This window comes from Oncorhynchus keta, chromosome 9, assembly GCF_023373465.1.
Source record: "Oncorhynchus keta strain PuntledgeMale-10-30-2019 chromosome 9, Oket_V2, whole genome shotgun sequence".
NCBI classification, from domain to species: domain Eukaryota; kingdom Metazoa; phylum Chordata; class Actinopteri; order Salmoniformes; family Salmonidae; genus Oncorhynchus; species Oncorhynchus keta.
In genome coordinates this window covers 18,345,565-18,368,641 of record NC_068429.1, presented here as the reverse complement: position 1 = coordinate 18,368,641, position 23,077 = coordinate 18,345,565, and the positions used below count along the sequence as shown (strand labels likewise).

Sequence of the window (23,077 nt, the reverse complement as noted above, 5' to 3'; positions counted from 1 at the left end):
GCGTATGTCTGTCAGCCACAATACTCATTTTGCCAATAAACAAACAGTGAAGTCACTAGATTATAAAGAGGAATTTATTCAAAATGTTTAAAGAAAAAAATTATAATTTTAGAGTATTTTACAGTACACTGCATGTATATATATATATATATATATATGTCTGGTGATGGTTAAGTTGTTGGCTATCATCAAGGGACAAATCAAAAAGCAGGACCCCTGATTTTGTTGACATCATTTCATTAGCTTCGTTTTATCATCACATTTAGTCGTTTTCTAAATAGTTCAGTATGCAGTAGTTACAAATGTATCAGTTTGATTTAGGAACAGTGTAACTATTGAAAAGACAAACACATTCATAATCAACCATTACTTGGATTTGTACCATGTTTCTATCCACAGATCATTCATAGAGCCACTCTCTCTGGGGTGCATCTCAATAATGTGAAAAAAAGGAAAGGAGACAAGGAAAGGAAGCTCCTTTAGAGTATGTAGATGTGTCCTCACAGCTGACTCCTGTGTTTCAGGTTATTCCTGATCCAGTCAAACAGGTCCGCATGTGTGTGAGCCAACTGTATCACAGCACAGTAGTCAACCAGCAACTCATACAGCTCACCTGAGACAGGGGAGAGGAATCAATCAATCAAACTTGATTTACACGGCAACCAGGAGGATATGATGTTTGACTAAACAGTGAAGGGAAGGAGGACTTTTTTGCACCACGGCAACTTGTGGAACCGCTGTCATATAAAAAACCTTGTCCAAGGCAAGCCCATGTTTTTTCTATCCTCAGTCCACTTTGACAGGGTGCAGGTGTAGGGTCTTACATTGAGAGAATCTTCATCATATCAATAGAAAATAATAACAATCTATAAAAATAAATCACAATATCCTCAAGCTGTTGGAGTTGACTATACGCACTCAAGCAAAATTGATACCTACTCTTGATTTAGGCTATATTCTTGAATGCCAAATGTTTCTGATCAGTGATAGATGAGAAAATGAATATGTCACACCCTGACCTTACTTTTCTTTATTATTTTGGTTAGGTCAGGGTGTGACGAGGGTGGTTTGTGTAGTTTTTGTATTGTCTAGGGTGTCATGACGTTGGCCTCTTTGAGTATAGCAACCCCATCCCCCTCTCCCTGCCTCCCCCTTTCCTCCTTCAACAAGGCTGCTGTGGTCAGAGGTCGTAAAGTCCTGAGAAGAACTCATGGACACACAGTTATAGAGAGATTCGTTTTTCATGGAGACAAAGGAAATCCTTCCACATCACAGAACTTGAGGTACGAACAAATTTCATGTTCCGGAGAAAGTATAAAAGATCGGTGAAGAATCCATCTACAAACTGGACCGTTTGTCACAACTTGGGAAGGTCATGGGAGACGGTGTGGCCACATTACTATAACGCTGTTTATATAATAGCCCCAGATATAATGTTTACATCTAATTGTTGTATAAGATGAATGAGTGAGTATGATACTGTTTACACCATTTTACAATGTGATTTTGGACTGTTTAATGAAGGAAAACTCAAAAAGGGAATGGGAATAGAACTAAATCAGAGGACCGCCCCTGAGCCCAGTTAGGGTCAGGCATCCTGAGACAGCCCTTTTCTGCAATTCTGAATAAAACCCAACTTTGAGAAATGATCACCAGACCATGTTTTTCTCCATTAGGGGAGGATGAAGGTTGTAGACCATTGCTGAATCTTTTAACCATACCACGTGGTTAAACTCTTAGACTATCGATACCGACAAGATGAGAACAAGTTTTTGATACTAATTACTAGTCTGGAGCTAGGAATTCGGTATCATTGAACGCGAAGAACGACAACCGCCGAAACATCCATTCTATAATGAATGTCACTTTGAACTATCCCCTCTAACTAAATCAGAGAGAGAGAGGGAGAATTCTACGAAAGATACAAACTTTACACCAGCGATCAAGACGACACACTGAGCGTAAATATATATATTGATTGCAATTGTTCCCGAATGAGTGAGCGTTCATGTGTAAAGGATTAGCATTTTAATTGTTATAATTAACTCTGTAGTGACTTCTTAGTCGACCCCCCATTTCCCTTTTGTTTAACAAACCGCCATGCCGGTTTAGCCCACTAGGGCGCCGTTTCCTATCATTACATTTACCTTTGTTTGTTTGTTTATGCATTTCTGTGAATTACTTAGTTATTAATAAATAAATTATTTAAGACAATTGATGTATGGATGACTCATAGTGAAGACTGGGTTCGTGCAGATAACCAACAATTTACGACGTTTGGAATGAGACTAACGGGAGGTAAAGTAAATAATTCATTAATTCGAAGACTAATTGATCAGATAAAATATCTGAAAAGTTATTTTAGGAAATGATAACTTTGTAATCTGAATATAATACCCCGATTTCATAGTTAATTAGTTATGTGATTAATCAGTTGATCGCATAGTAACTCGTTACAGAGAATCTTTGATAAAAACTATCAGTCTTCAGTTAATGACAGTAAAGACATGACAAGGGGTTTTGTATGTCTAGGGGTTGTTGTATATCTAGGTGTTTATTTGTCTATGGTTGCTAGATTGGTTCCCAATCAGAGGCAGCTGTTTATCGTGGTCTCTGATTGGGGACCATATTTAGGTAGCCATATTCCTTGGGTATTTTGTGGGTTATTGTCTATGTGTAGTTGCCTGTCAGCACTTGTTATTGTAGCGTCACGTTCGTTTTGTTAAGTGTTCTTCATTTAATTAAAAGAAGAAGGTATTCTTATCACCCTGGGGCGGCAGCGTAGCCTAGTGGTTCCCAATCAGAGGCAGAAATAAGAGCGTTGGACTAGTAACCGGAAGGTTGCGAGTTCAAACCCCCGAGCTGACAAGGTACAAAGCTGTCATTCTGCCCCTGAACAGGCAGTTAACCCACTGTTCCCAGGCCGTCATTGAAAATAAGAATGTGTTCTTAACTGACTTGCCTGGTTAAATAAAGGTCAAATAAAATAAAATAAACGCTGCGCCTTGGTCTCATCGTTACGACGAACGTGACAGAACTAACCCACCAAACAAGGACCAAGCAGCGTGAAAAGGAGGAACAGAGCTTAATGTGGAGATGGACCTGGGAGGAGGTGTTAGATGGAGCAGGACCCTGGACACAGCCGGGGGAGTATCGCCGTCCTTAGGAGGAGTTAGAGGCAGCGAAAGCGGAACGGCGATACTATGAGGAAAAATAACGGAGAATAGAGGAACCGCGTCGATATGAAGGTACACGGCTAGCACGGAAGTCCGAGAGGCAGCCCCAATATTTATTTTGGGGGGGGGGCACCGAAGGGGATTGGCTGAGTCAGGTAGGAGACCTGAGCCAACTCCTCGTGTTTACTGTGGGGAGCGTGTTACTGGTCAGGCACCGTGTTATGCAGTAGAGCGCAGAATGGGCATCCAGCCAGGACGTATTGAGCCAGCTCAAAATTCTGGATCTCCAATGCGTCTCCACGGTCCAGTGTATCCTGTGCTTCCTCTCCACACTCGCCCTGAGGTGTGTCACCAGCCCAGTACCACCAGTGGCCAACACCACGCACCAGGCCTACAGTGCGCCTCCAGAGTCCAGTATGCCCTGTTCCTGCTCCTCGCACTCACCCTGAGGTGCGTGTCCCCAGCACGGTACCACCAGTGCCGGCACCACACACCAGGCCTACAGCGCGCCTCGGCAGTCCAGAGTGCCCGGCGACAGTACCCAGTCCAGAGCGTCCGGCGACAGTACCCAGCCTGGGGTCTCCGGCTACGGGCCACAGTCCGGAACCTCCAACGACGGGCCACAATCCGGGACCACCAACGACGGTCCCCAGCCCGGGGTCTCCAGCGACGGTCCCCAGCCCGGGGTCCCCAGCCCGGGGTCTCCAGCGATGGTCCCCAGTCCAGAACATCCGGTGATGATCCACGCAGCGAGGGTCCCCAGCCTGGGGCCTACGGCGAGGACTCAGTGTAAAGAAGGGGGGTGGCGTCCAGAACCAGAGCCGCCACCGAGGTTAGATGCCCACCCAGACCCTCCCATATAGGTTTGCGGCCAGGAGTCCGCACCTTTGGGGGTACTTACCTTAGTTATCTTTGTTTTCTTTATAATTTTGGATAGGTCAGGGTGTGACAAGGGTGGTTTGTGTAGTTTTTGGATTGTCTAGGGGTTTTGCATGTCTAGGGGTTGTTGTATATCTAGGTGTTTATTTGTCTATGGTTGCTAGATTGGTTCCCAATCAGAGGCAGCTGTTTATCGTGGTCTCTGATTGGGGACCATATTTAGGTAGCCATATTCCTTGGGTATTTTGTGGGTTATTGTCTATGTGTAGTTGCCTGTCAGCACTTGTTATTGTAGCGTCACGTTCATTTTGTTATGTTAATTCGTTTAATTAAAAGAAGAATGTATTCTTATCACGCTGCACCTTGGTCTCATCGTTACGACGAACGTGACAGAATAGATGAGCTTTACCACCTCCACTAATTTGCCCAGAGAATGAACCAAATATAACCTACAGATGGAGATTCAGTTAAACAAAATCTCATTGATTGATTAAGACAAGTCAGAAGCTTTTTGTTGGGAGTAGGCCTAGGTTACTAAGCGACTGCATCAGAAGAGCAAAAAGAATCCAGTTATTAAGCTACATAACATGCTGACAAAATGTTCTGATCCGTGATAATAAATGAGCCAACCAGACAAGATGATCATGAGCAGCCCTCACCTCAACTTAGCTAACATTTCACAGCCTAATTGTAACCTAACCAATATCCAAACAGAGAGTTGGTAAAAAGAAAAAATCTGACAATAACCCGTTTTTCATCCAATCTTCATAAAGTATACTATACAACATTATGTAAACACCCCTTCAAATTAGTGGATTCTGCTATTTCAGCTGACTGGTGAATAAAATGAAGCACCCAGCTATGCAATCTCCATAGACAAACATTGGCAGTAGAATGGCCTTACTGAATAGCTCAGTGACTTTCAACATGGCACCTTCATAGGATGCCACATTTCCAACAAGTCAGTTTGTCAAATTTCTGCCCTGCTAGAGCTGCCCCGGTCAACTGTAACTGATGTTATTGTGGAGTGGAAACGTCTAGGAGCAACAATGGCTCAGCCTCAAAATGGTAAGCCACACAAGCTCACAGAACGGGACTGCCAAGTGCTGAAGCTGCCTCAGCACAAGAACCGTTCGTCGGGAGCTTCATGGCCGAACAGCCGCACACAAGCCTAAGATCCCCATGTGTAATGCCAAGCGTCGGCTGGAGTGGTGTAAAGCTCGCCACCATTGGACTCTGGAGCAGTGGGAAAACGTTCTCTGGAGTGATGAATCGCGCTTCACCATCTAGCAGTCCAACGGACAAATCTGGGTTTGGCGGATTCCAGGGGAGGAATAATGGTCTAGGTCTGTTTTGCATTGTTCGGGCTAGGCTTCTTAGTTCCAGTGAAGGGAAATCTTAACGCGACAACATACAATGGCATTCTAGACGATTCAGTGCTTTCAACTTTCTGGAAACAGTTTGGGGAAGGCCCTTGTCATGCTGAAACAGGAAATGCCCCCATGCACAAAGCGAGGTCCATATAGAAATGGTTTGTTGAGATCGGTGTGAAAGATCTTCACTGGCCTGCACAGAGTCCTGACCTCAACCCTATCGAACACCTTTGGGATGAATTGGTCGCAGTTGTAAATGAGAACTTGTTCTCAACTGGCTTACCTGGTTAAATAAAGGTGAAAGAAAATGGAACGCCAACTGCGAGCCAGGCCTAATCGCCCAACATCAGTGCCCGACCTAACTAATGGTCTTGTGGCTGGAAGGAAGCAAATCCATACAGCAATGTTTCAACATCTATTGGAAAGCCTTCCCAGAAGAGTGGAGGCTGTTATAGCTGCATAGGTGGGGACGAGCAGGTGTCCACATACTCTTGGTCATGTAGTGTACATGTTGGATAAAACAATTGTCACGACAGGCCTGATGGAAACAGAAGATTTGTTGGTAAACTTTCCAAATGTCAACAAAACAAAATACACTCGACAAGGTGGGAGCTTTTTGTGTCTAATTCAATTAATTACGTGAGAAATGTTGGTGTAAACGCTTATATGCAAATCAAATCAAATTTTATTTGTCACATACACATGGTTAGCAGATGTTAATGCGAGTGTAGCGAAATGCTTGTGCTTCTAGTTCCGACAATGCAGTAATAACCAACAAGTAATCTAACTAACAATTCCTAAACTACTGTCTTATACACAGTGTAAGGGGATAAAGAATATGTACATAAGGATATATGAATGAGTGATGGTACAGAGCAGCATAGGCAAAATACAGTAGATGGTATTGAGTACAGTATATACATATGAGATGGGTATGTAAACAAAGTGGCATAGTTAAAGTGGCTAGTGATACATGTATTACATAAGGATGCAGTTGATGATATAGAGTACAGTATATACGCATGCATATGAGATGAATAATGTAGGGTAAGTAACATTATATAAGGTAGCATTGTTTAAAGTGGCTAGTGATATATTTACATCATTTCCCATCAATTCCCATTATTAAAGTGGCTGGAGTTGAGTCAGTGTCAGTGTGTTGGCAGCAGCCACTCAATGTTAGTGGTGGCTGTTTAACAGTCTGTTGGCCTTGAGATAGAAGCTGTTTTTCAGTCTCTCGGTCCCAGCTTTGATGCACCTGTACTGACCTCGCCTTCTGGATGATAGCGGGGTGAACAGGCAGTGGCTCGGGTGGTTGTTGTCCTTGATGATCTTTATGGACTTCCTGTAACATCGGGTGGTGTAGGTGTCCTGGAAGGCAGGTAGTTTGCCCCCGGTGATGCGTTGTGCAGACCTCACTACCCTCTGGAGAGCCTTACGGTTGAGGACGGAGCAGTTGCCGTACCAGGCGGTGATACAGCCCGCCAGGATGCTCTCGATTGTGCATCTGTAGAAGTTTGTGAGTGCTTTTGGTGACAAGCCAAATTTCTTCAGCCTCCTGAGGTTGAAGAGGCGCTGCTGCGCCTTCTTCACGATGCTGTCTGTGTGAGTGGACCAATTCAGTTTGTCTGTGATGTGTATGCCGAGGAACTTAAAACTTGCTACCCTCTCCACTACTGTTCCATCGATGTGGATAGGGAGGTGTTCCCTCTGCTGTTTCCTGAAGTCCACAATCATCTCCTTAGTTTTGTTGACGTTGAGTGTGAGGTTATTTTCCTGACACCACACTCCGAGGGCCCTCACCTCCTCCCTGTAGGCCGTCTCGTCGTTGTTGGTAATCAAGCCTATCACTGTTGTGTCGTCTGCAAACTTGATGATTGAGTTGGAGGCGTGCGTGGCCACGCAGTCGTGGGTGAACAGGGAGTACAGGAGAGGGCTCAGAACGCACCCTTGTGGGGCCCCAGTGTTGAGGATCAGCGGGGAGGAGATGTTGCCTACCCTCACCACCTGGGGGCGGCCCGTCAGGAAGTCCAGTACCCAGTTGCACAGGGCGGGGTCGAGACCCAGGGTCTCGAGCTTGATGACGAGCTTGGAGGGTACTATGGTGTTGAATGCCGAGCTGTAGTCGATGAACAGCATTCTCACATAGGTATTCCTCTTGTCCAGATGCGTTAGGGCAGTGTGCAGTGTGGTTGAGATTGCATCGTCTGTGGACCTATTTGGGCGTAAGCAAATTGGAGTGGGTCTAGGGTGGAGGTGATATGGTCCTTGACTAGTCTCTCAAAGCACTTCATGATGACGGAAGTGAGTGCTACGGGGCGGTAGTCGTTTAGCTCAGTTACCTTAGCTTTCTTGGGAACAGGAACAATGGTGGCCCTCTTGAAGAATGTGGGAACAGCAGACTGGTATAGGGATTGATTGAATATGTCCGTAAACACACCAGCCAGCTGGTCTGCGCATGCTCTGAGGGCGCGGCTGGGGATGCCGTCTGGGCCTGCAGCCTTGCGAGGGTTAACACGTTTAAATGTCTTACTCACCTCGGCTGCAGTGAAGGAGAGACCGTATGTTTTCGTTGCAGGCCGTGTCAGTGGCACTGTATTGTCCTTGAAGCGGGCAAAAAAGTTATTTATAGTCTGCCTGGGAGCAAGACATCCTGGTCCGTGACTGGGCTGGGTTTCTTCTTGTAGTCCGTGATTGACTGTAGACCCTGCCACATGCCTCTTGTGTCTGAGCCGTTGAATTGAGATTCTACTTTGTCTCTGTACTGACGCTTAGCTTGTTTAACCTGTTAGTCCACTAGGGGCATTATTTCATTTTTGGATAAAAAGACGTGCCCGTTTTAAGCGCAATATTTTGTCACGAAAAGATGCTCGACTATGCTTGGAATTGATAGTTTTGGAAAGAAGACACTCTTACGTTTCCAGAACTGCAAAGATTTTCACTGTGAGTGCCGTTGAACAAAAGCTTCAGGCAAAACCAAGATGTTTGAGCGCCCAGGAAATGAACAGGATTTCTGAAGCTACGTTTTCCATGATCGCCTTATATGGCTGTGAATGCGACAGGAATGAATGGACACTTTCTATCGTTTCCCCAAGGTGTCTGCAGCATTGTGACGTATTTGTAGGCATATCATTGGAAGATTGACCATAAGAGACTACAATTGCCAAGTGTCCCGCACGGTGTCTGCGTGGAAATTGGTGCGCAAAAGTCAGCTACCAGTATTTTTCCATCCGAATCAGAGAAGAATGCACGCTTCCAGGGACGGCATTTCAATGAAGAGATATATGACAAAACACCTTGAGGATTGATTCAAACAACGTTTTCCATGTTTCAGTCGATATTATGGAGTTAATTCGGAAAAAAGTTTGACGTGTAGGTGACTGAATTTTCGGTTAGTTTCGGTAGCCAAATGCATAGTAACAAAACGGAACGTTGTGTCCTACACAATAATCTTTCAGGAAAAACTGGACATCTGCTATGTAACTGAGAGTCACCTCATTGAAACATCTGAAGTTCTTCAAAGGTAAATTATTTTATTTGATCCCTTTGCTGGTTTTTGTGAATATGTTGCGTGCTAAATGCTAACGCTAAATGCTAAGCTAGCTATCACCACTCTTACACAAATTATTGATTTTCTCTGGTTCTAAAGCATATTTTGACAATCTGAGACGACAGGATTGTTAAGAAAGGGATAAGCTTGAGAGCAGGCATATTTATTTCATTTCATTTGCGATTTTTAGAAATCGCTAACGTTGCGTTATGGTAATGATCTTGAGGCTGTAGTAACGCGACCGCATGCGGGATGGGGCGGACTATGAGGTTAATAGCCTTGCGACCGCATGCGGGATGGGGCGGACTATGAGGTTAATAGCCTTGCGGAGGGAATAGCTGCATTGTTTATATTCGGTCATGTTACCAGACACCTTGCCCTGATTAAAAGCAGTGGTTCGCGCTTTCAGTTTCACGCGAATGCTGCCATCAATCCACGGTTTCTGGTTAGGGAATGTTTTTATCGTTGCTATGGGAACGACATCTTCAACGCACGTTCTAATGAACTCGCACACCGAATCAGCGTATTCGTCAATATTTTTATCTGACGCAATACGAAACATATCCCAGTCCACGTGATGGAAGCAGTCTTGGAGTGTGGAGTCAGCTTAGTCGGACCAGCGTTGGACAGACCTCAGCGTGGGAGCCTCTTGTTTAAGTTTCTGTCTGTAGGCAGGGATCAACAAAATGGAGTCGTGGTCAGCTTTTCCGAAAGGGGGGCGGGGCAGGGCCTTATATGCGTCGCGGAAGTTAGAGTAACAATGATCCAAGGTTTTACCACCCCTGGTTGCGCAATCAATATGCTGATAAAATTTAGGGAGTCTTGTTTTCAGATTAGCTTTGTTAAAATCCCCAGCTACAATGAATGCAGCCTCTGGATAAATGGTTTCCAGTTTGCAAAGAGTTAAATAAAGTTCGTTCAGAGCCATCGATGTGTCTGCTTGGATATATACGGCTGTGATTATAATCGAAGAGAATTCTCTTGGTAGATAATGCGGTCTACATTTGATTGTGAGGAATTCTAAATCAGGTGAACAGAAGGATTTGAGTTCCTGTATGTTTCTTTCATCACACCATGTCTCGTTAGTCATGAGGCATACGCCCCCGCCACTCTTCTTACCAGAAAGATGTTTGCTTCTGTCGGCGGGATGCGTGGAGGAACCCGTTGGCTGCACCGCCCCGGATTGCGTCTCTCCAGTGAGCCATGTTTCCGTGAAGCAGAGAACGTTACAGTCTCTGATGTCCCTCTGGAATGCTACCCTTGCTCGGATTTCATCAACCTTGTTGTCAAGAGACTGGACATTGGCAAGAAGAATGCTAGGGAGTGGTGCACGATGTGCCCGTGTCCGGAGTCTGACCAGAAGACCGCTACGTTTCCCTCTTTTACGAAGTCGTTTTTTGGAGTCGCTGCATGGAATCAATTCCGTTGACCTGTTTGTAAGGCAGAACACAGGATCCGCGTCGCGGAAAACATATTCTTGGTCGTACTGATGGTGAGTTGACGCTGATCTTATATTCAGTAGTTCTTCTCGACTGTATGTAATGAAACCTAAGATGACCTGGGGTACTAATGTAAGAAATAACACGTAAAAAAAACAAAAAAACTGCATAGTTTCCTAGGAACGCGAAGCGAAGCGAGGCGGCCATCTCTGTCGGCGCCGGAAGTACCAAAATTGAACTTTTTGTCAACAATGCAAAACGTTATGTTTGGCGTAAAAGCAACACAGCCCATCACCCTGAACACACCATCCCCACTGTCAAACATGGTGGTGGCAGCATCATGGTTTGGGCCTGCTTTTCTTCAGCAGGGACAGGGAAGATGGTTAAGATTGATGGGAAGATGGATGGAGCCAAATACAGGACCATTCTGGAAGAAAACCTGATGGAGTCTGCAAAAGACCTGAGACTGGGACGGAGATTTGTCTTCCAACAAGACAATGATCCAAAACATAAAGCAAAATTTACAATGGAATGGTTCAAAAATAAACATATCCAGGTGTTAGAATGGCCAAGTCAAAGTCCAGACCTGAATCCAATCGAGAATCTGTGGAAATAACTGAAAACTGCTGTTCACAAATGCTCTCCATCCAACCTCACTGAGCTCGAGCTGTTTTGCAAGGAGGAATGGGGAAAAAAATTCAGTCTCTCGATGTGCAAAACTGAGAGACATACCCCAAGCGACTTACAGCTGTAATCGCAGCAAAAGGTGGCGCTACAAAGTATTAACTTAAGGGGGCTGAATAATTTTGCACACCCAATTTTTCAGTTTTTGATTTGTTAAAAAAGTTTGAAATATCCAATAAATGTCGTTCCTCTTCATGATTATGTCCCACTTGTTGTTGATTCTTCCAAAAAAAATACAGTTTTATATCTTTATGTTTGAAGCCTGAAATGTGGCAAAAGGTCGCAAAGTTCAAGGGGGCCGAATACTTTCGCAAGGCACTGTATATACTGTACTCTATACCATCAACTGCATCTTGCCTAATGCCGTTCTGTACCATCACTTATTCATATATCTTTATGTACATATTCTTTATCCCTTTACACTTGTGTGTATAAGGTAGTAGTTATGGAATTGTTAATTAGATTACTTGTTGGTTATTACTGCATTGTCGGAACTAGAAGCACAAGCATTTCGCTACACTCGCATTAACATCTGCTAACCATGTGTATGTGACAAATACATTTGATTTGATTTTCATTTGTGATAGAGGAAAATATAGTTTAGATGATCAATTATGTATACATTAATGATTAGAACCCTTCTATGCTAATACTATTATGTTATGATTTGAAAAGTATGGGTTCTTAATTGTACTGTTACTGAAAATGTAAGCAGAAATGTATTGTGTCTGTGTCTCCTGGGAAAGTTTAAGGAGGAGTGATGCTGTGGCTTTTCAGACAGATAAGAAATGCCTGGGAAACGTTCCATTCCTAAAACAATGGGTTCTTGTGAGAATCGGAGAGAGGGCGGGAAACTGATGATGTCATGTTCAGTTTATAACCTGTGGAAATGTGTGTAAGCATTCAGTACTCATCAAGAATAAATGCTGAACTTGTTTTTAAGACTGGTCTCTTGCTAATTCATGCAAATGATAAACTTACAACTTATCATGAATTAGAAATGAGTACTGATTGGTTTTGGCAATAAAACATAAGGGAATTTAGAATTCCTCTATCAATTTGATATCAAGAAGCTGATTAAACAGCATGATCATTACACAGGTGCATCTTGTGCTGAGGACAATAAAAGCAAACTAAAATGTGCAGTTTTGTCACACAACACAATGCCACAGATGTCTCAAGTTTTGAGGGAGCTTGCAATAATTGGCATGCTGACTGCAGGAATGTCTACCAGAGCTGTTGCCAGATCATTTAATGGTAATTTCTCAACCATAAGCCACCTCTAACGTCGTTTTAGAGAATTTGGCAGTACGTCCAACAGGCCTCAATATCGCAGGCCACATGTAACCACGCCAGCCCAGGACCTCCACATCAGGCTTCTTCACCAGCGGGATCGTCTGAGACCAGCCACCCGGACAGCTGATGAAACTCTGGGTTAGCACAACCGAAGGATATCTGTACAACCTGTCAGAAACCGCCTCAGGGGAGTTCATCTGCGTGCTCGTCGTCCTGACCAGGGTCTTGACCTGACTGCAGTTCGGCGTTGTAACCAACTTCAGTGGGCAAATGCTCACCTTCGATGGCCACTGGCACACTGGAGAAGTGAGCCATTCACGGATGAGATCTTGAGGCCCATTGTTGTGCCCTTGTTCTGCTGCCATCACCTCATGTTTCAGCATGATAATGCACACCCCATGTCGCAAAGATCTGTACACAACTGTATCGGAGACCAACAGATGCATATTTGTATTCCCAGTCATGTGAAATCAATAGATTAGGGCCTAATGAATGTATTTCAATTGACTGATTTCATTTTATGAACTGTGACTTAGTAAAATCTTTGAAAGTGTTGCATGTATCGTTTATATTTTTGTTCAGTGTAGTTACTATAGTTACTCACCCGCTGTAGTTCCTAGTGTCTACTATCTATGGTAACTCACCCACTGTAGATCTGAGTCTGTACTATGGTAACTCACCCACTGTAGATCTGAGTCTGTACTATGGTAACTCACCCACTGTAGATCTGAGTCTGTACTATGGTAACTCACCCACTGTAGATCTGAGTCTGTACTATGGTAACTCACCCACTGTAGATCTGAGTCTGTACTATGGTAACTCACCCACTGTAGATCTGAGTCTGTACTATGGTAACTCACCCACTGTAGATCTGAGTCTGTACTATGGTAACTCACCCACTGTAGATCTGAGTCTGTACTATGGTAACTCACCCACTGTAGTTCTGTGTGTACTAACTCACCCTCTGTAGGTCTGTGTGTATCAGAGCACTATTGAAGTCGGAAGTTTACGTACACTTAGGTTGGGGTCATTAAAACTCGCCTTTCAACCACTCCACAAATTTCTTGTTAACAAACTATAGTTTTGGCAAGTCGGTTAGGACATCTACATTCTGCATGACACAAGTAATTTTTCCAACAATTGTTTACAGACAGATTATTTCACTGTATCACAAATCCAGTGGGTCAGAAGTCACATACACTAAGTTGACTGTGCCTTTAAACAGCTTGGAAAATTCCAGAAAATTATGTCATGGCTTTAGAAGCTTCTGAAAGTCATTTGAGTCAATTGGAGGTGTACCTGTACTTGTGGATGTGTTTCAAGGCCTACCTTCAAACTCAGTGCCTCTTTGCTTGACATCATGGTAAATCAAAAGAAATCAGCCAAAACCGCAGAAAAAAAATTGTAGACTTCCACAAGTCTGGTTCATCATTGGGAGCAATTTCCACACGCCTGAAGGTACCACGTTCATCTGTACAAACAATAGTACGCAAGTATAAATACCATGGGACCACACAGCCGTCATACCGCTCAGGAAGGAGACGCGTTCTGTCTCCTAGAGATGAACGTACTTTGGTGCGAAAAGTGCAAATCAATCCCAGAACAACAGCAAAGGACCTTGTGAAGATGCTGGAGAAAACAGGTACAAAAGTAACTATATCCACAGTAAAATGAGTCCTATATCGACATAACCTAAAAGGCCGCTCAGTAAGGAAGATGCCACTGCTACATAACAGCCATAAAAAAGCCAGACTAGAGTTTGCAACTGCACATGGAAACAAAGACTTTTTGGAGAAATATCCTCTCGTCTGATGAAACAAAAATAGAACTGTTTGGCCATTATGTTTGGAGGAAAAAGGGAGAGGCTTGCAAGCAGAAGAACACCATCCCAACCGTGAAGCACGGGGGTGGCAGCATCCTGTTGTGGGGGTGCTTTGCTGCAGGAGGGACTGGTGCACTTCACAAAATAGACAGCATCACGAGGAAGGAAAATCATGTGGATATATTGAAGCAAGATTTCAAGACATCAGTCAGGAAGTTAAGGCTTTGTCGCAAATGGGTCTTCGAAATGGACAATTACCCCAAGCATACTTCCAAAGTTGTGGCAAAATGCCTTAAGGACAACAAAGTCAAATTATTGGAGTGACCATCACAAAAGCATGTGCGAGCAAGGAGGCCTACAAACCTGACTCAGTTTCACCAGCTCTGTCAGGAGGAATGGGCCAAAATTCACCCAACATATTGTTGGAAGCTTGTTAGAGGCTACTCGAAACGTTTGAACCAAGTTAAACAATTTAAAGGCAATGCTACCAAATACTAATTGAGTGTATGTAAACTTTTGACCCACTGGGAATGTGATGAAAGAAATGAAACCTGAAATAAATCCTTCTCTCTACTATTATTCTGACATTTCACATTCTTTATTCTTAAAATAAAGTGGTGATCCAAACTGACCTTAGACAGCAAAGTTTTACTCTGATTAAATGTCAGTAATTGTGAAAAACTGCAGTTTAAATGTATTTGGCTACGGTGTATGTAAACTTCTCACTTCAACTGTAAGTGAGCAGAGTGGAGCTGGAGCGGAGTGAGGAGCGGAGGCTGCCCAATTTGACTGGAGCGCGGAGCGAGCTTCCCAAAGGCTGGAGCGTCAGACTTCTCGCCCGCTCCAATTTCGCTCACTTCAGGAGCTCAGGGCACGCCCCCGGCCCAGCATGCATTAGTAGTCTACTTGTGTGCTGCTATAGCCACTTGCTTTACCTACTAAATATTTTCATAAAGAAACTGATAAAACACACAGGTGCAAAATCAAGGTGACTTACAAAGATGAGGACCAAGAGCAAGAGAGGGAGTGATGTGGTGTCCACAACTAAATAATCATTGTGGAATCTCTAAGGACACATCTCAAATGCAGAAAGAAAGAGGTGCGTAGATAACTGTGTCATTGTAGCTAAGTATTTATAAACAAAAAATCTGATCTCTTAAAAGTTTAGGTCATTTTTGTTCTATTATCTATACAATAGGCCATCATTGATTTTGGCCCAATAGGCCTGGCATATTCCCAATTTCAAAGAGCTTCCCTTTTGATTGGGTTATTTTGCCTAAAAACCTTTAGGACGACTTAAGAGAGAAAAAAAACAACAACTCTGCATCTCTGCCCAGGATGGCAAGAGTGGCCAAAAGCGGCTCTGCAAGTGCAGCGAGGATACTCTGTGCTTCTGGACTCCAGGCACCATCACATGAGCCTGAAGCCACAGACTGGCCAAACTTGTGTTTCTAAAAATGAATTCAAAGGCACTGTAGACTGAGTCTAATAAGGCATTTTTCGTTTAATTTGTATTTAATTGTAAGTAAGTCACAGCCTATATGTGCAATGTATAGACTATAATGATTTAATACATCAAAATGTTGTTTAAATGTTGAACACTTTATGTCCCTACCAGCCAATTGTGTCGCACTTGCAAATGCTTCACAATGTATTTCTTTGTATTAAAATACTTGTCATTCAAATCAAATGGTTTGGTTTCAATCCTTCAAAACCAAATGGTACTGTAGGTCCAGGAAGTTACAATAGATGGGTTTTTGGTTCAACTGTGATTTTAATGAATGGAGTGAATTAAGAGCAGCATTTATTTGTATTTTTTGAGTGCAGAGCGTTTTTTAGCGGAGCGGTTGGAAAGGAGATGGAACGCCAGAGCAGTGCTCCAGGAGCAATGAGCGGTTGGAAAGGAGATGGAACGCCAGAGCAGTGCTCCAGGAGCAATGAGCGGTTTTTAGCGGAGCGGTTGGAAAGGAGATGGAACGCCAGAGCAGTGCTCCAGGAGCAATGAGCGGTTTTTAGCAGAGCGGTTGGAAAGGAGATGGAATGCCAGAGCAGTGCTCCAGGAGCAATGAGTGTTTGGAAAGGAGATGGAACGCCAGAGCAGTGCTCCAGGAGCAATGAGCGGTTTTTAGCAGAGCGGTTGGAAAGGAGATGGAATGCCAGAGCAGTGCTCCAGGAGCAATGAGCGGTTTTTAGCAGAGCGGTTGGAAAGGAGATGGAATGCCAGAGCAGTGCTCCAGGAGCAATGAGTGTTTGGAAAGGAGATGGAACGCCAGAGCAGTGCTCCAGGAGCAATGAGCGGTTGGAAAGGAGATGGAACACCAGAGCAGTGCTCCAGGAGCAATGAGCGGTTGGAAAGGAGATGGAACGCCAGAGCAGTGCTCCAGGAGCAATGAGCGGTTGGAAAGGAGATGGAACACCAGAGCAGTGCTCCAGGAGCAATGAGTGGTTGGAAAGGAGATGGAACGCCAGAGCAGTGCTCCAGGAGCAATGAGCGGTTGGAAAGGAGATGGAACGCCAGAGCAGTGCTCCAGGAGCAATGAGCGGGATTCCTGACCACTCAACTCAGATCACATACTCTGGAGTGTAGTAATTATGTGTGTACTAACTCACCCACTATAGTTCTGTGTGTACTAACTCACCCACTGTAGTTCTGTGTGTACTAACTCACCCACTGTAGTTCTGTGTGTACTAACTCACCCACTGTAGTTCTGTGTGTACTAACTCACCCACTGTAGTTCTGTGTGTACTAACTCACCCACTATAGTTCTGTGTGTACTAACTCATCCACTGTAGTTCTGTGTGTACTAACTCACCCACTGTAGTTCTGTGTGTACTAACACATCCACTGTAGTTGTGTGTACTAACTCACCCACTGTAGTTCTGTGTGTACTAACTCACCCACTGTAGTTGTGTGTACTAACACATCCACTGTAGTTCTGTGTGTACTAACTCACCCACTGTAGTTCTGTGTGTACTAACTCACCCACTGCAGTTCTGTGTGTACTAACTCACCCACTGTAGTTCTGTGTGAACTAACTCGCCCACTATAGTTCTGTGTGAACTAACTCACCCACTATAGTTCTGTGTGAACTAACTCACCCACTGTAGTTGTGTGTACTAACACATCCACTGTAGTTGTGTGTGTACTAACTCACCCACTGTAGTTCTGTGTGTACTAACACATCCACTGTAGTTCTGTGTGTACTAACTCACCCACTGTAGTTCTGTGTGTACCAACTCACCCACTGGAGTTCTGTGTGTACTAACTCACCCACTGGAGTTCTGTGTGTACTAACTCACCCACTGTAGTTCTGTGTGTGACCAGTAGGTGGTGCATGTCCTGCAGCTCTCTCTCCAAGATGAAGTTATTGAATGTGAAGAAGGACACGTCCCTCTTGGCCCTGGCTGCAGCCATCAGCTGTACCAGAGCTGGGAGGGGACAAACAACCAATCAGATCACAGTGTAATTTTCTGTGAATTTTCAGAGTGGATCTATGTGGAATATCCTGTGGGTAGAGTTGAGTTATTGTTTGGGGAGTTGGGAGCCAGGGTCAACAGTTAGTGGTACCTTTAAATTTGGGGTTAACAGTACCTTTAAGTAAGGGGTTAACAGTTAGGGGTACCTTTAAGTGAGGGGTTAACAGTTAGGGGTACCTTTAAGAAAGGGGTTAACAGTTAGGGGTACCTTTAAGAAAGGGGTTAACAGTTAGGGGTACCTTTAAGTTTGGGGTCTCCATTGAAGGCTCCGCAGCCCCAGTTTCCCGTGGCGATGTCAGGAAGGAAGTCTGGGTAAGTGTTGCCATCTGCCTTAAAGCCACAGTACGCCTGAGGGAGGATATTACAGGACACCACCGACATCAGATTTATCTCCAGCCCTGCTCTAGCTGGCACACCTGATTCTACTAATCAGCTGTAATCTGGCCCCTACAGGAGAGGAGGGTTGGCTGTCACCTTGTTGAGTTCCCTGGTGACCTGTTTCATGTTGTACTGTTCTCTCTGGTGTCTGAAGTGAAGAGCATCCATGGCCACAATCTGTCTGTGTAGCCTCTGCCACTCATCCCTGCAAACACAGGCAGAGCAATCATGGACTTTAGTGTGTGAGTGTGAGTGAGTGAGTGAGTGAGTGAGTGAGTGAGTGAGTGAGTGAGTGAGTGCACCTCTCAATGTCGTCTCTGTGAGGCCCTTCCCACTTAAAAGTGTCACTGTAGCCACTGTACTGACTGAACTGTTGAGAACCTACAGAGAGAGAGAGAGAGAGAAAATGTAACGGAGAGAAAGGGAGAGGAGGAGAGATGATATAACCTGTGATCACACACACACACACACACACACACACACACACACACACACACACACACACACACACACACACACACACACACACACACACACACACACACACACACACACACACACACACACACACACACACACACACACACACACACACACACACACACACACACACACACACACACCTGTGATGAAGAGACACTCATTGTCTCCTAGTTTCTCAGTGAAGAGTCGAGATACGATGAGTTCAGGGTTCATCAGGAACAGAATCTCCTCTTGAACCAGACCTGAGCCCAACACTCCACCTCCTATCATGTTACAGGCAAAGTCCACCTGCAACACACACACACACACTCTTAGGATTACACACTCACAAATTCACAAACACATATAGCATTACACACACCCACACACACAGACACGCAGTCAAAAATTCACAAACACACACTTATACAGTGTTACACACACACAAGCCAGTAGATGTCACCAACCTGTAACATCCCTGCTCCCTGTTCCTCTATGCAGCCTGCTGAGGTGACGTGGAGTTTAGGAACAGTCTCCTTACAACTGACACACAGAGAAAGACAAGAGGGGACATATTAGGAGTGAGTGAGTGAGTGAGTGAGTGAGTGAGTGAGTGAGTGAGTGAGTGAGTGAGTGAGTGAGTGGTGAGTGAGTGAGTGAGTGAGTGAGTGAGTGAGTGAGTGAGTGAGTGAGTGAGTGAGTGAGTGAGTGAGTGAGTGTGTGTGTGTGTGTGTGTACCTCCCCCAGTAGGGCATGTCTTTGTCTCTGATGTAGCGCCTCTCAAAGGTCACCAGTCCATTGAGCCTGGTCGCTGTCATGGCAACAAGGGTCAAAGTTCAGACAGGTAAACCTGGTTCCCACAGCAACTATTATCAGAGGGTATTCCTCATCGACACTCATCAGACGGTCTTAAATAGGTTCCTGTAACCTGCATTCTGTACCCTACAGTACACTACAGCACTTGTATTCCAGTCATTATAGTGACTATAGTAGTGTGTGGTAGTAACGTACCTGGGTCTGTGACAGTGTGGAAGTAATGAAGGAGGGCTCTCAGCTTCTCTCTCTTCCTCTCAGACCACTTTTCAAACAGACTGACAACAGAGAGAGATAGAGTGGTCACATGTTATCATCTGTTGAAGTTGGAATACTTCGTGTTTGTCTCTATGTGTGTGGGTCCTCAGTGGAGTTTGTTGTGTGTGTTCTGACCTGTTAAAGTTGATGGTGGGGTAGTTATGGTACTCTGCTCTGGGGTTGGGAGAGTTGCGGTGGGGGAAGGTGCAGTAGAAGGCGTTGGCCAGCAGACAAGCTATCTGTCTCTGGGACAATGTGATGGACTGAGTCTGGCCCTTCTGGAGTAGAGGGATAGCCTACACACAGAGTAGAGAACACACATTCAGTACCTCTACAATCTGTACCCTACATAGTCCACTACCTCTGTGCCCTACATAGTCCACTACCTCTGTGCCCTACATAGTCCACTACCTCTGTGCCCTACATAGTCCACTACCTCTGTGCCCTACATAGTCCACTACCTCTGTGCCCTACATAGTCCACTACCGCTGTAGGGTCTCATGGGGGAGACCTATCCTTTTCTTAATTTGATTCATTATTTAAATAAACACCCTTGAAACCGAGCTAATCCTACTCTGTCCGTGTCTGATCTGTGTAAACGTCTTGACCAAACGACCTGGTCTGTCACACTACATAGTACACTACCTCTGTACCATAGGAACTGAATGATGTCCTATGTTGTTACCTTCTTGATATAGTGAGGCAGGCAGGAGGCCAGCTCTGCTATCTTAGGAAAAACAGACGTGTAGTATTTCTCTTCTTTGGGTGATTTCTAGAGAAGAGGGAAAGGAGAATATATGTAACAAAATAAAATAAAAATAAATGTTTTTTTATTTTTATTTAAATCAACTTTATTTATCCAGGTAGGCTAGTTGAGAACAAGTTCTCATTTACAACTGTGACCTGGCCAAGATAAAGCAAAGCAGTGTGACACAGACAACAACACCGAGTTACACATGGAGTAAACAATAAACAAGACAACACAATAAACAAGTCAATGACACAGTAGAAAAAAGAAAGTCTATATACATTGTGTGCAAAAGGTATGAGATAGGCAATAAATAGGCCATAGGAGTGAATAATTACAATTTAGCAGATTAACACTGGAGTGATAAATGAGCAGGTGATGATGTGCAAGTAGAGATACTGGTGTGCAAAAGAGCAGAAAAGTAAATAAAATAAAAACAGTATGGGGATGAGGCAGGTAGATTGGGTGGGCTATTTACAGATGGACTATGTACAGCTGCAGCAATCGGTTAGCTGCTCAGATAGTTGATGTTTAAAGTTGGTGAGGGAAATAAAAGTCTCCAACTTCAGCAATTTTTGCAATTCGTTCCAGTCACTGGCAGCAGAGAACTGGAAGGAAAGGCGGCCAAATGAGGTGTTGGCTTTGGGGATGATCAGTGAGATATACCTACTGGAACGTGTGCTAAAGGTGGGTGTTGTTATCGTGACAAGTGAACTGAGATAAGGCGGAGCTTTACCTAGCATAGACTTAGATGACGTGGAGCCAGTGGGTCTGGCAACGAATATGTAGCGAGGGCCAGCCGACTAGAGCATACAGGACGCAGTGGTGGGTGGTATAAGGTGATTTGGTAACAAAACGGATGGCACTGTGATAGACTGCATCCAGTTTGCTGAGTAGAGTATTGGCAGCTATTTTGTAGATGACATCGTTGAAATTGAGGATCGGTAGGATAGTCAGTTTTACAATGGTAAGTTTGGCAGCGTGAGTGAAGGAGGCTTTGTTGCGAAATAGAAAGCCAATTCTAGATTTGATTTTGGATTAGAGATGTTTAATATGAGTCTGGAAGGAGAGTTTACAGTCTAACCAGACACCTAGGTATTTATAGTTGTCCGCATATTCTTGCTCGGAACCGTACAGGGTGGTGATGCTAGTCGGGCGGGCGGGTGCGGGCAGCGAACAGTTGAAAAGCATGCATTTGGTTTTACTAGAGCAGTTGGAGGCCACGGAAGGAGTGTTGTATGGCATTGAAGCTCGTTTGGAGGTTAGTTAGCACAGTGTCCAAGGAAGGGCCAGAAGTATACAGAATGGTGTCGTCTGTGTAGAGGTGGATCAGGGAATCGCCCGCAGCAAGAACGACATCATTGATATATACAGAGAAAAGAGTCGGCCCGAGAATTGAACCCTGTGGTACCCCCATAGAGACTGCCAGAGGTCCAGACAACATGCCCTCCGATTTGACACACTGAACTCTGTCTGCAAAGTAGTTGGTGAACAAGGCGAGGCAGTCATTAGAAAAACCAAGGCTATTGAGTTGCCTAGGTCAAGGCTGCACAGTACTGTCTTCTATCGATGGCAGTTATGATATCGTTTAGTACCTTGAGTGTGGCTGGGGTACTAACTTTACAGTGTCCCAAAACGTTTTGAAGTTAGAGCTACAGGATGCGAATTTCTGCTTGAAAAAGGTAGCCTTTGCTTTCCTGACTGACTGTGTGTATTGGTTCCTGATTTCCCTGAACAGTTGCATATCGCGGGGACTATTCGATGCTATTGCAGTCCGCCACAGGATGTTTTTGTGCTGGTCGAGAGCAGTCAGGTCTGCAGTGAACCAAGGGCTTTATCTGTTCTTAGTTCTGCATTTTTTTAACGGGGCATGCTTATCTAAGCTGGCGAGGAAATTACTTTTAAAGAATGACCAGGCATCCTCGACTGACAGGATGAGGTCAATATCCTTCCAGGATACCCGGGTCAGGTCGATTAGAAAGGCCTGCTCGCAGAAGTGTTTTAGGGAGCGTTTGACAGTGATGAGAGGTGGTCGTTTGACCCGCGGACCCATAGCGGATACAGGCAATGAGGCAGTGATCGCTGAGATCCTGATTGAAAACAGCGGAGGTGTATTTGGAGGGCAAGTTGACCATTCACAGTGAAGTTGTAACTGACCTGAACAAAGGTATGCAGGGCATCAAAGGACCATTGCTCTTCATACTTTGGGTTGTATTTCTTTATGGCTTTCTAAGTGGAGAGAAACATGTAGATCGTTGTTAAACAGTACTGGTCAAACATGCTGACCCCTACCTTAACTGTTACCCCAAACCCAGGTTAAACTGAGGGGGCATGTTAGGAAATGTTAGGATAATGGAGGCATGTTAGGAAATGTTAGGATAATGGAGGCGTGTTAGGAAATGTTAGGATAATGGAGGCGTGTTAGGAAATGTTAGGATAATGGAGGCGTGTTAGGAAATGTTAGGATAATGGAGGCGTGTTAGGAAATGTTAGGATAATGGAGGCGTGTTAGGAAATGTTAGGATAATGGAGGCGTGTTAGGAAATGTTAGGATAATGGAGGCGTGTTAGGAAATGTTAGGATAATGGAGGCGTGTTAGGAAATGTTAGGATAATGGAGGCGTGTTAGGAAATGTTAGGATAATGGAGGTGTTAGGAAATGTTAGGATAATTAGGCGTGTTAGGAAATGTTATGATAATGGAGGTGTTAGGAAATGTTAGGA

General features: G+C 44.4%; 1 protein-coding gene across 3 annotated transcripts in view; it reads right to left on the bottom strand.

Moving 5' to 3' along the window:
• Positions 1-52: 52 nt before the first annotated feature.
• The window catches only part of pargl (poly (ADP-ribose) glycohydrolase, like), a 34,438-nt gene continuing 11,413 nt past the window's right edge, over positions 53-23,077 (bottom strand). For all 3 annotated transcript variants that reach the window (XM_052525402.1, XM_052525400.1, XM_052525401.1), the window contains 12 exons: positions 22,513-22,584; positions 20,293-20,379; positions 19,743-19,903; positions 19,548-19,627; positions 19,275-19,347; positions 19,004-19,079; positions 18,698-18,845; positions 18,377-18,455; positions 18,171-18,279; positions 17,936-18,044; positions 17,520-17,648; positions 53-613 (listed from right to left, as the gene is read on the bottom strand). In XM_052525402.1, the coding sequence (XP_052381362.1) occupies positions 501-613; positions 17,520-17,648; positions 17,936-18,044; positions 18,171-18,279; positions 18,377-18,455; positions 18,698-18,845; positions 19,004-19,079; positions 19,275-19,347; positions 19,548-19,627; positions 19,743-19,903; positions 20,293-20,379; positions 22,513-22,584 (1,236 nt within the window). In that variant the 3' untranslated portion in view covers positions 53-500. The remainder of the gene's footprint in view (positions 614-17,519; positions 17,649-17,935; positions 18,045-18,170; positions 18,280-18,376; positions 18,456-18,697; positions 18,846-19,003; positions 19,080-19,274; positions 19,348-19,547; positions 19,628-19,742; positions 19,904-20,292; positions 20,380-22,512; positions 22,585-23,077) is intronic.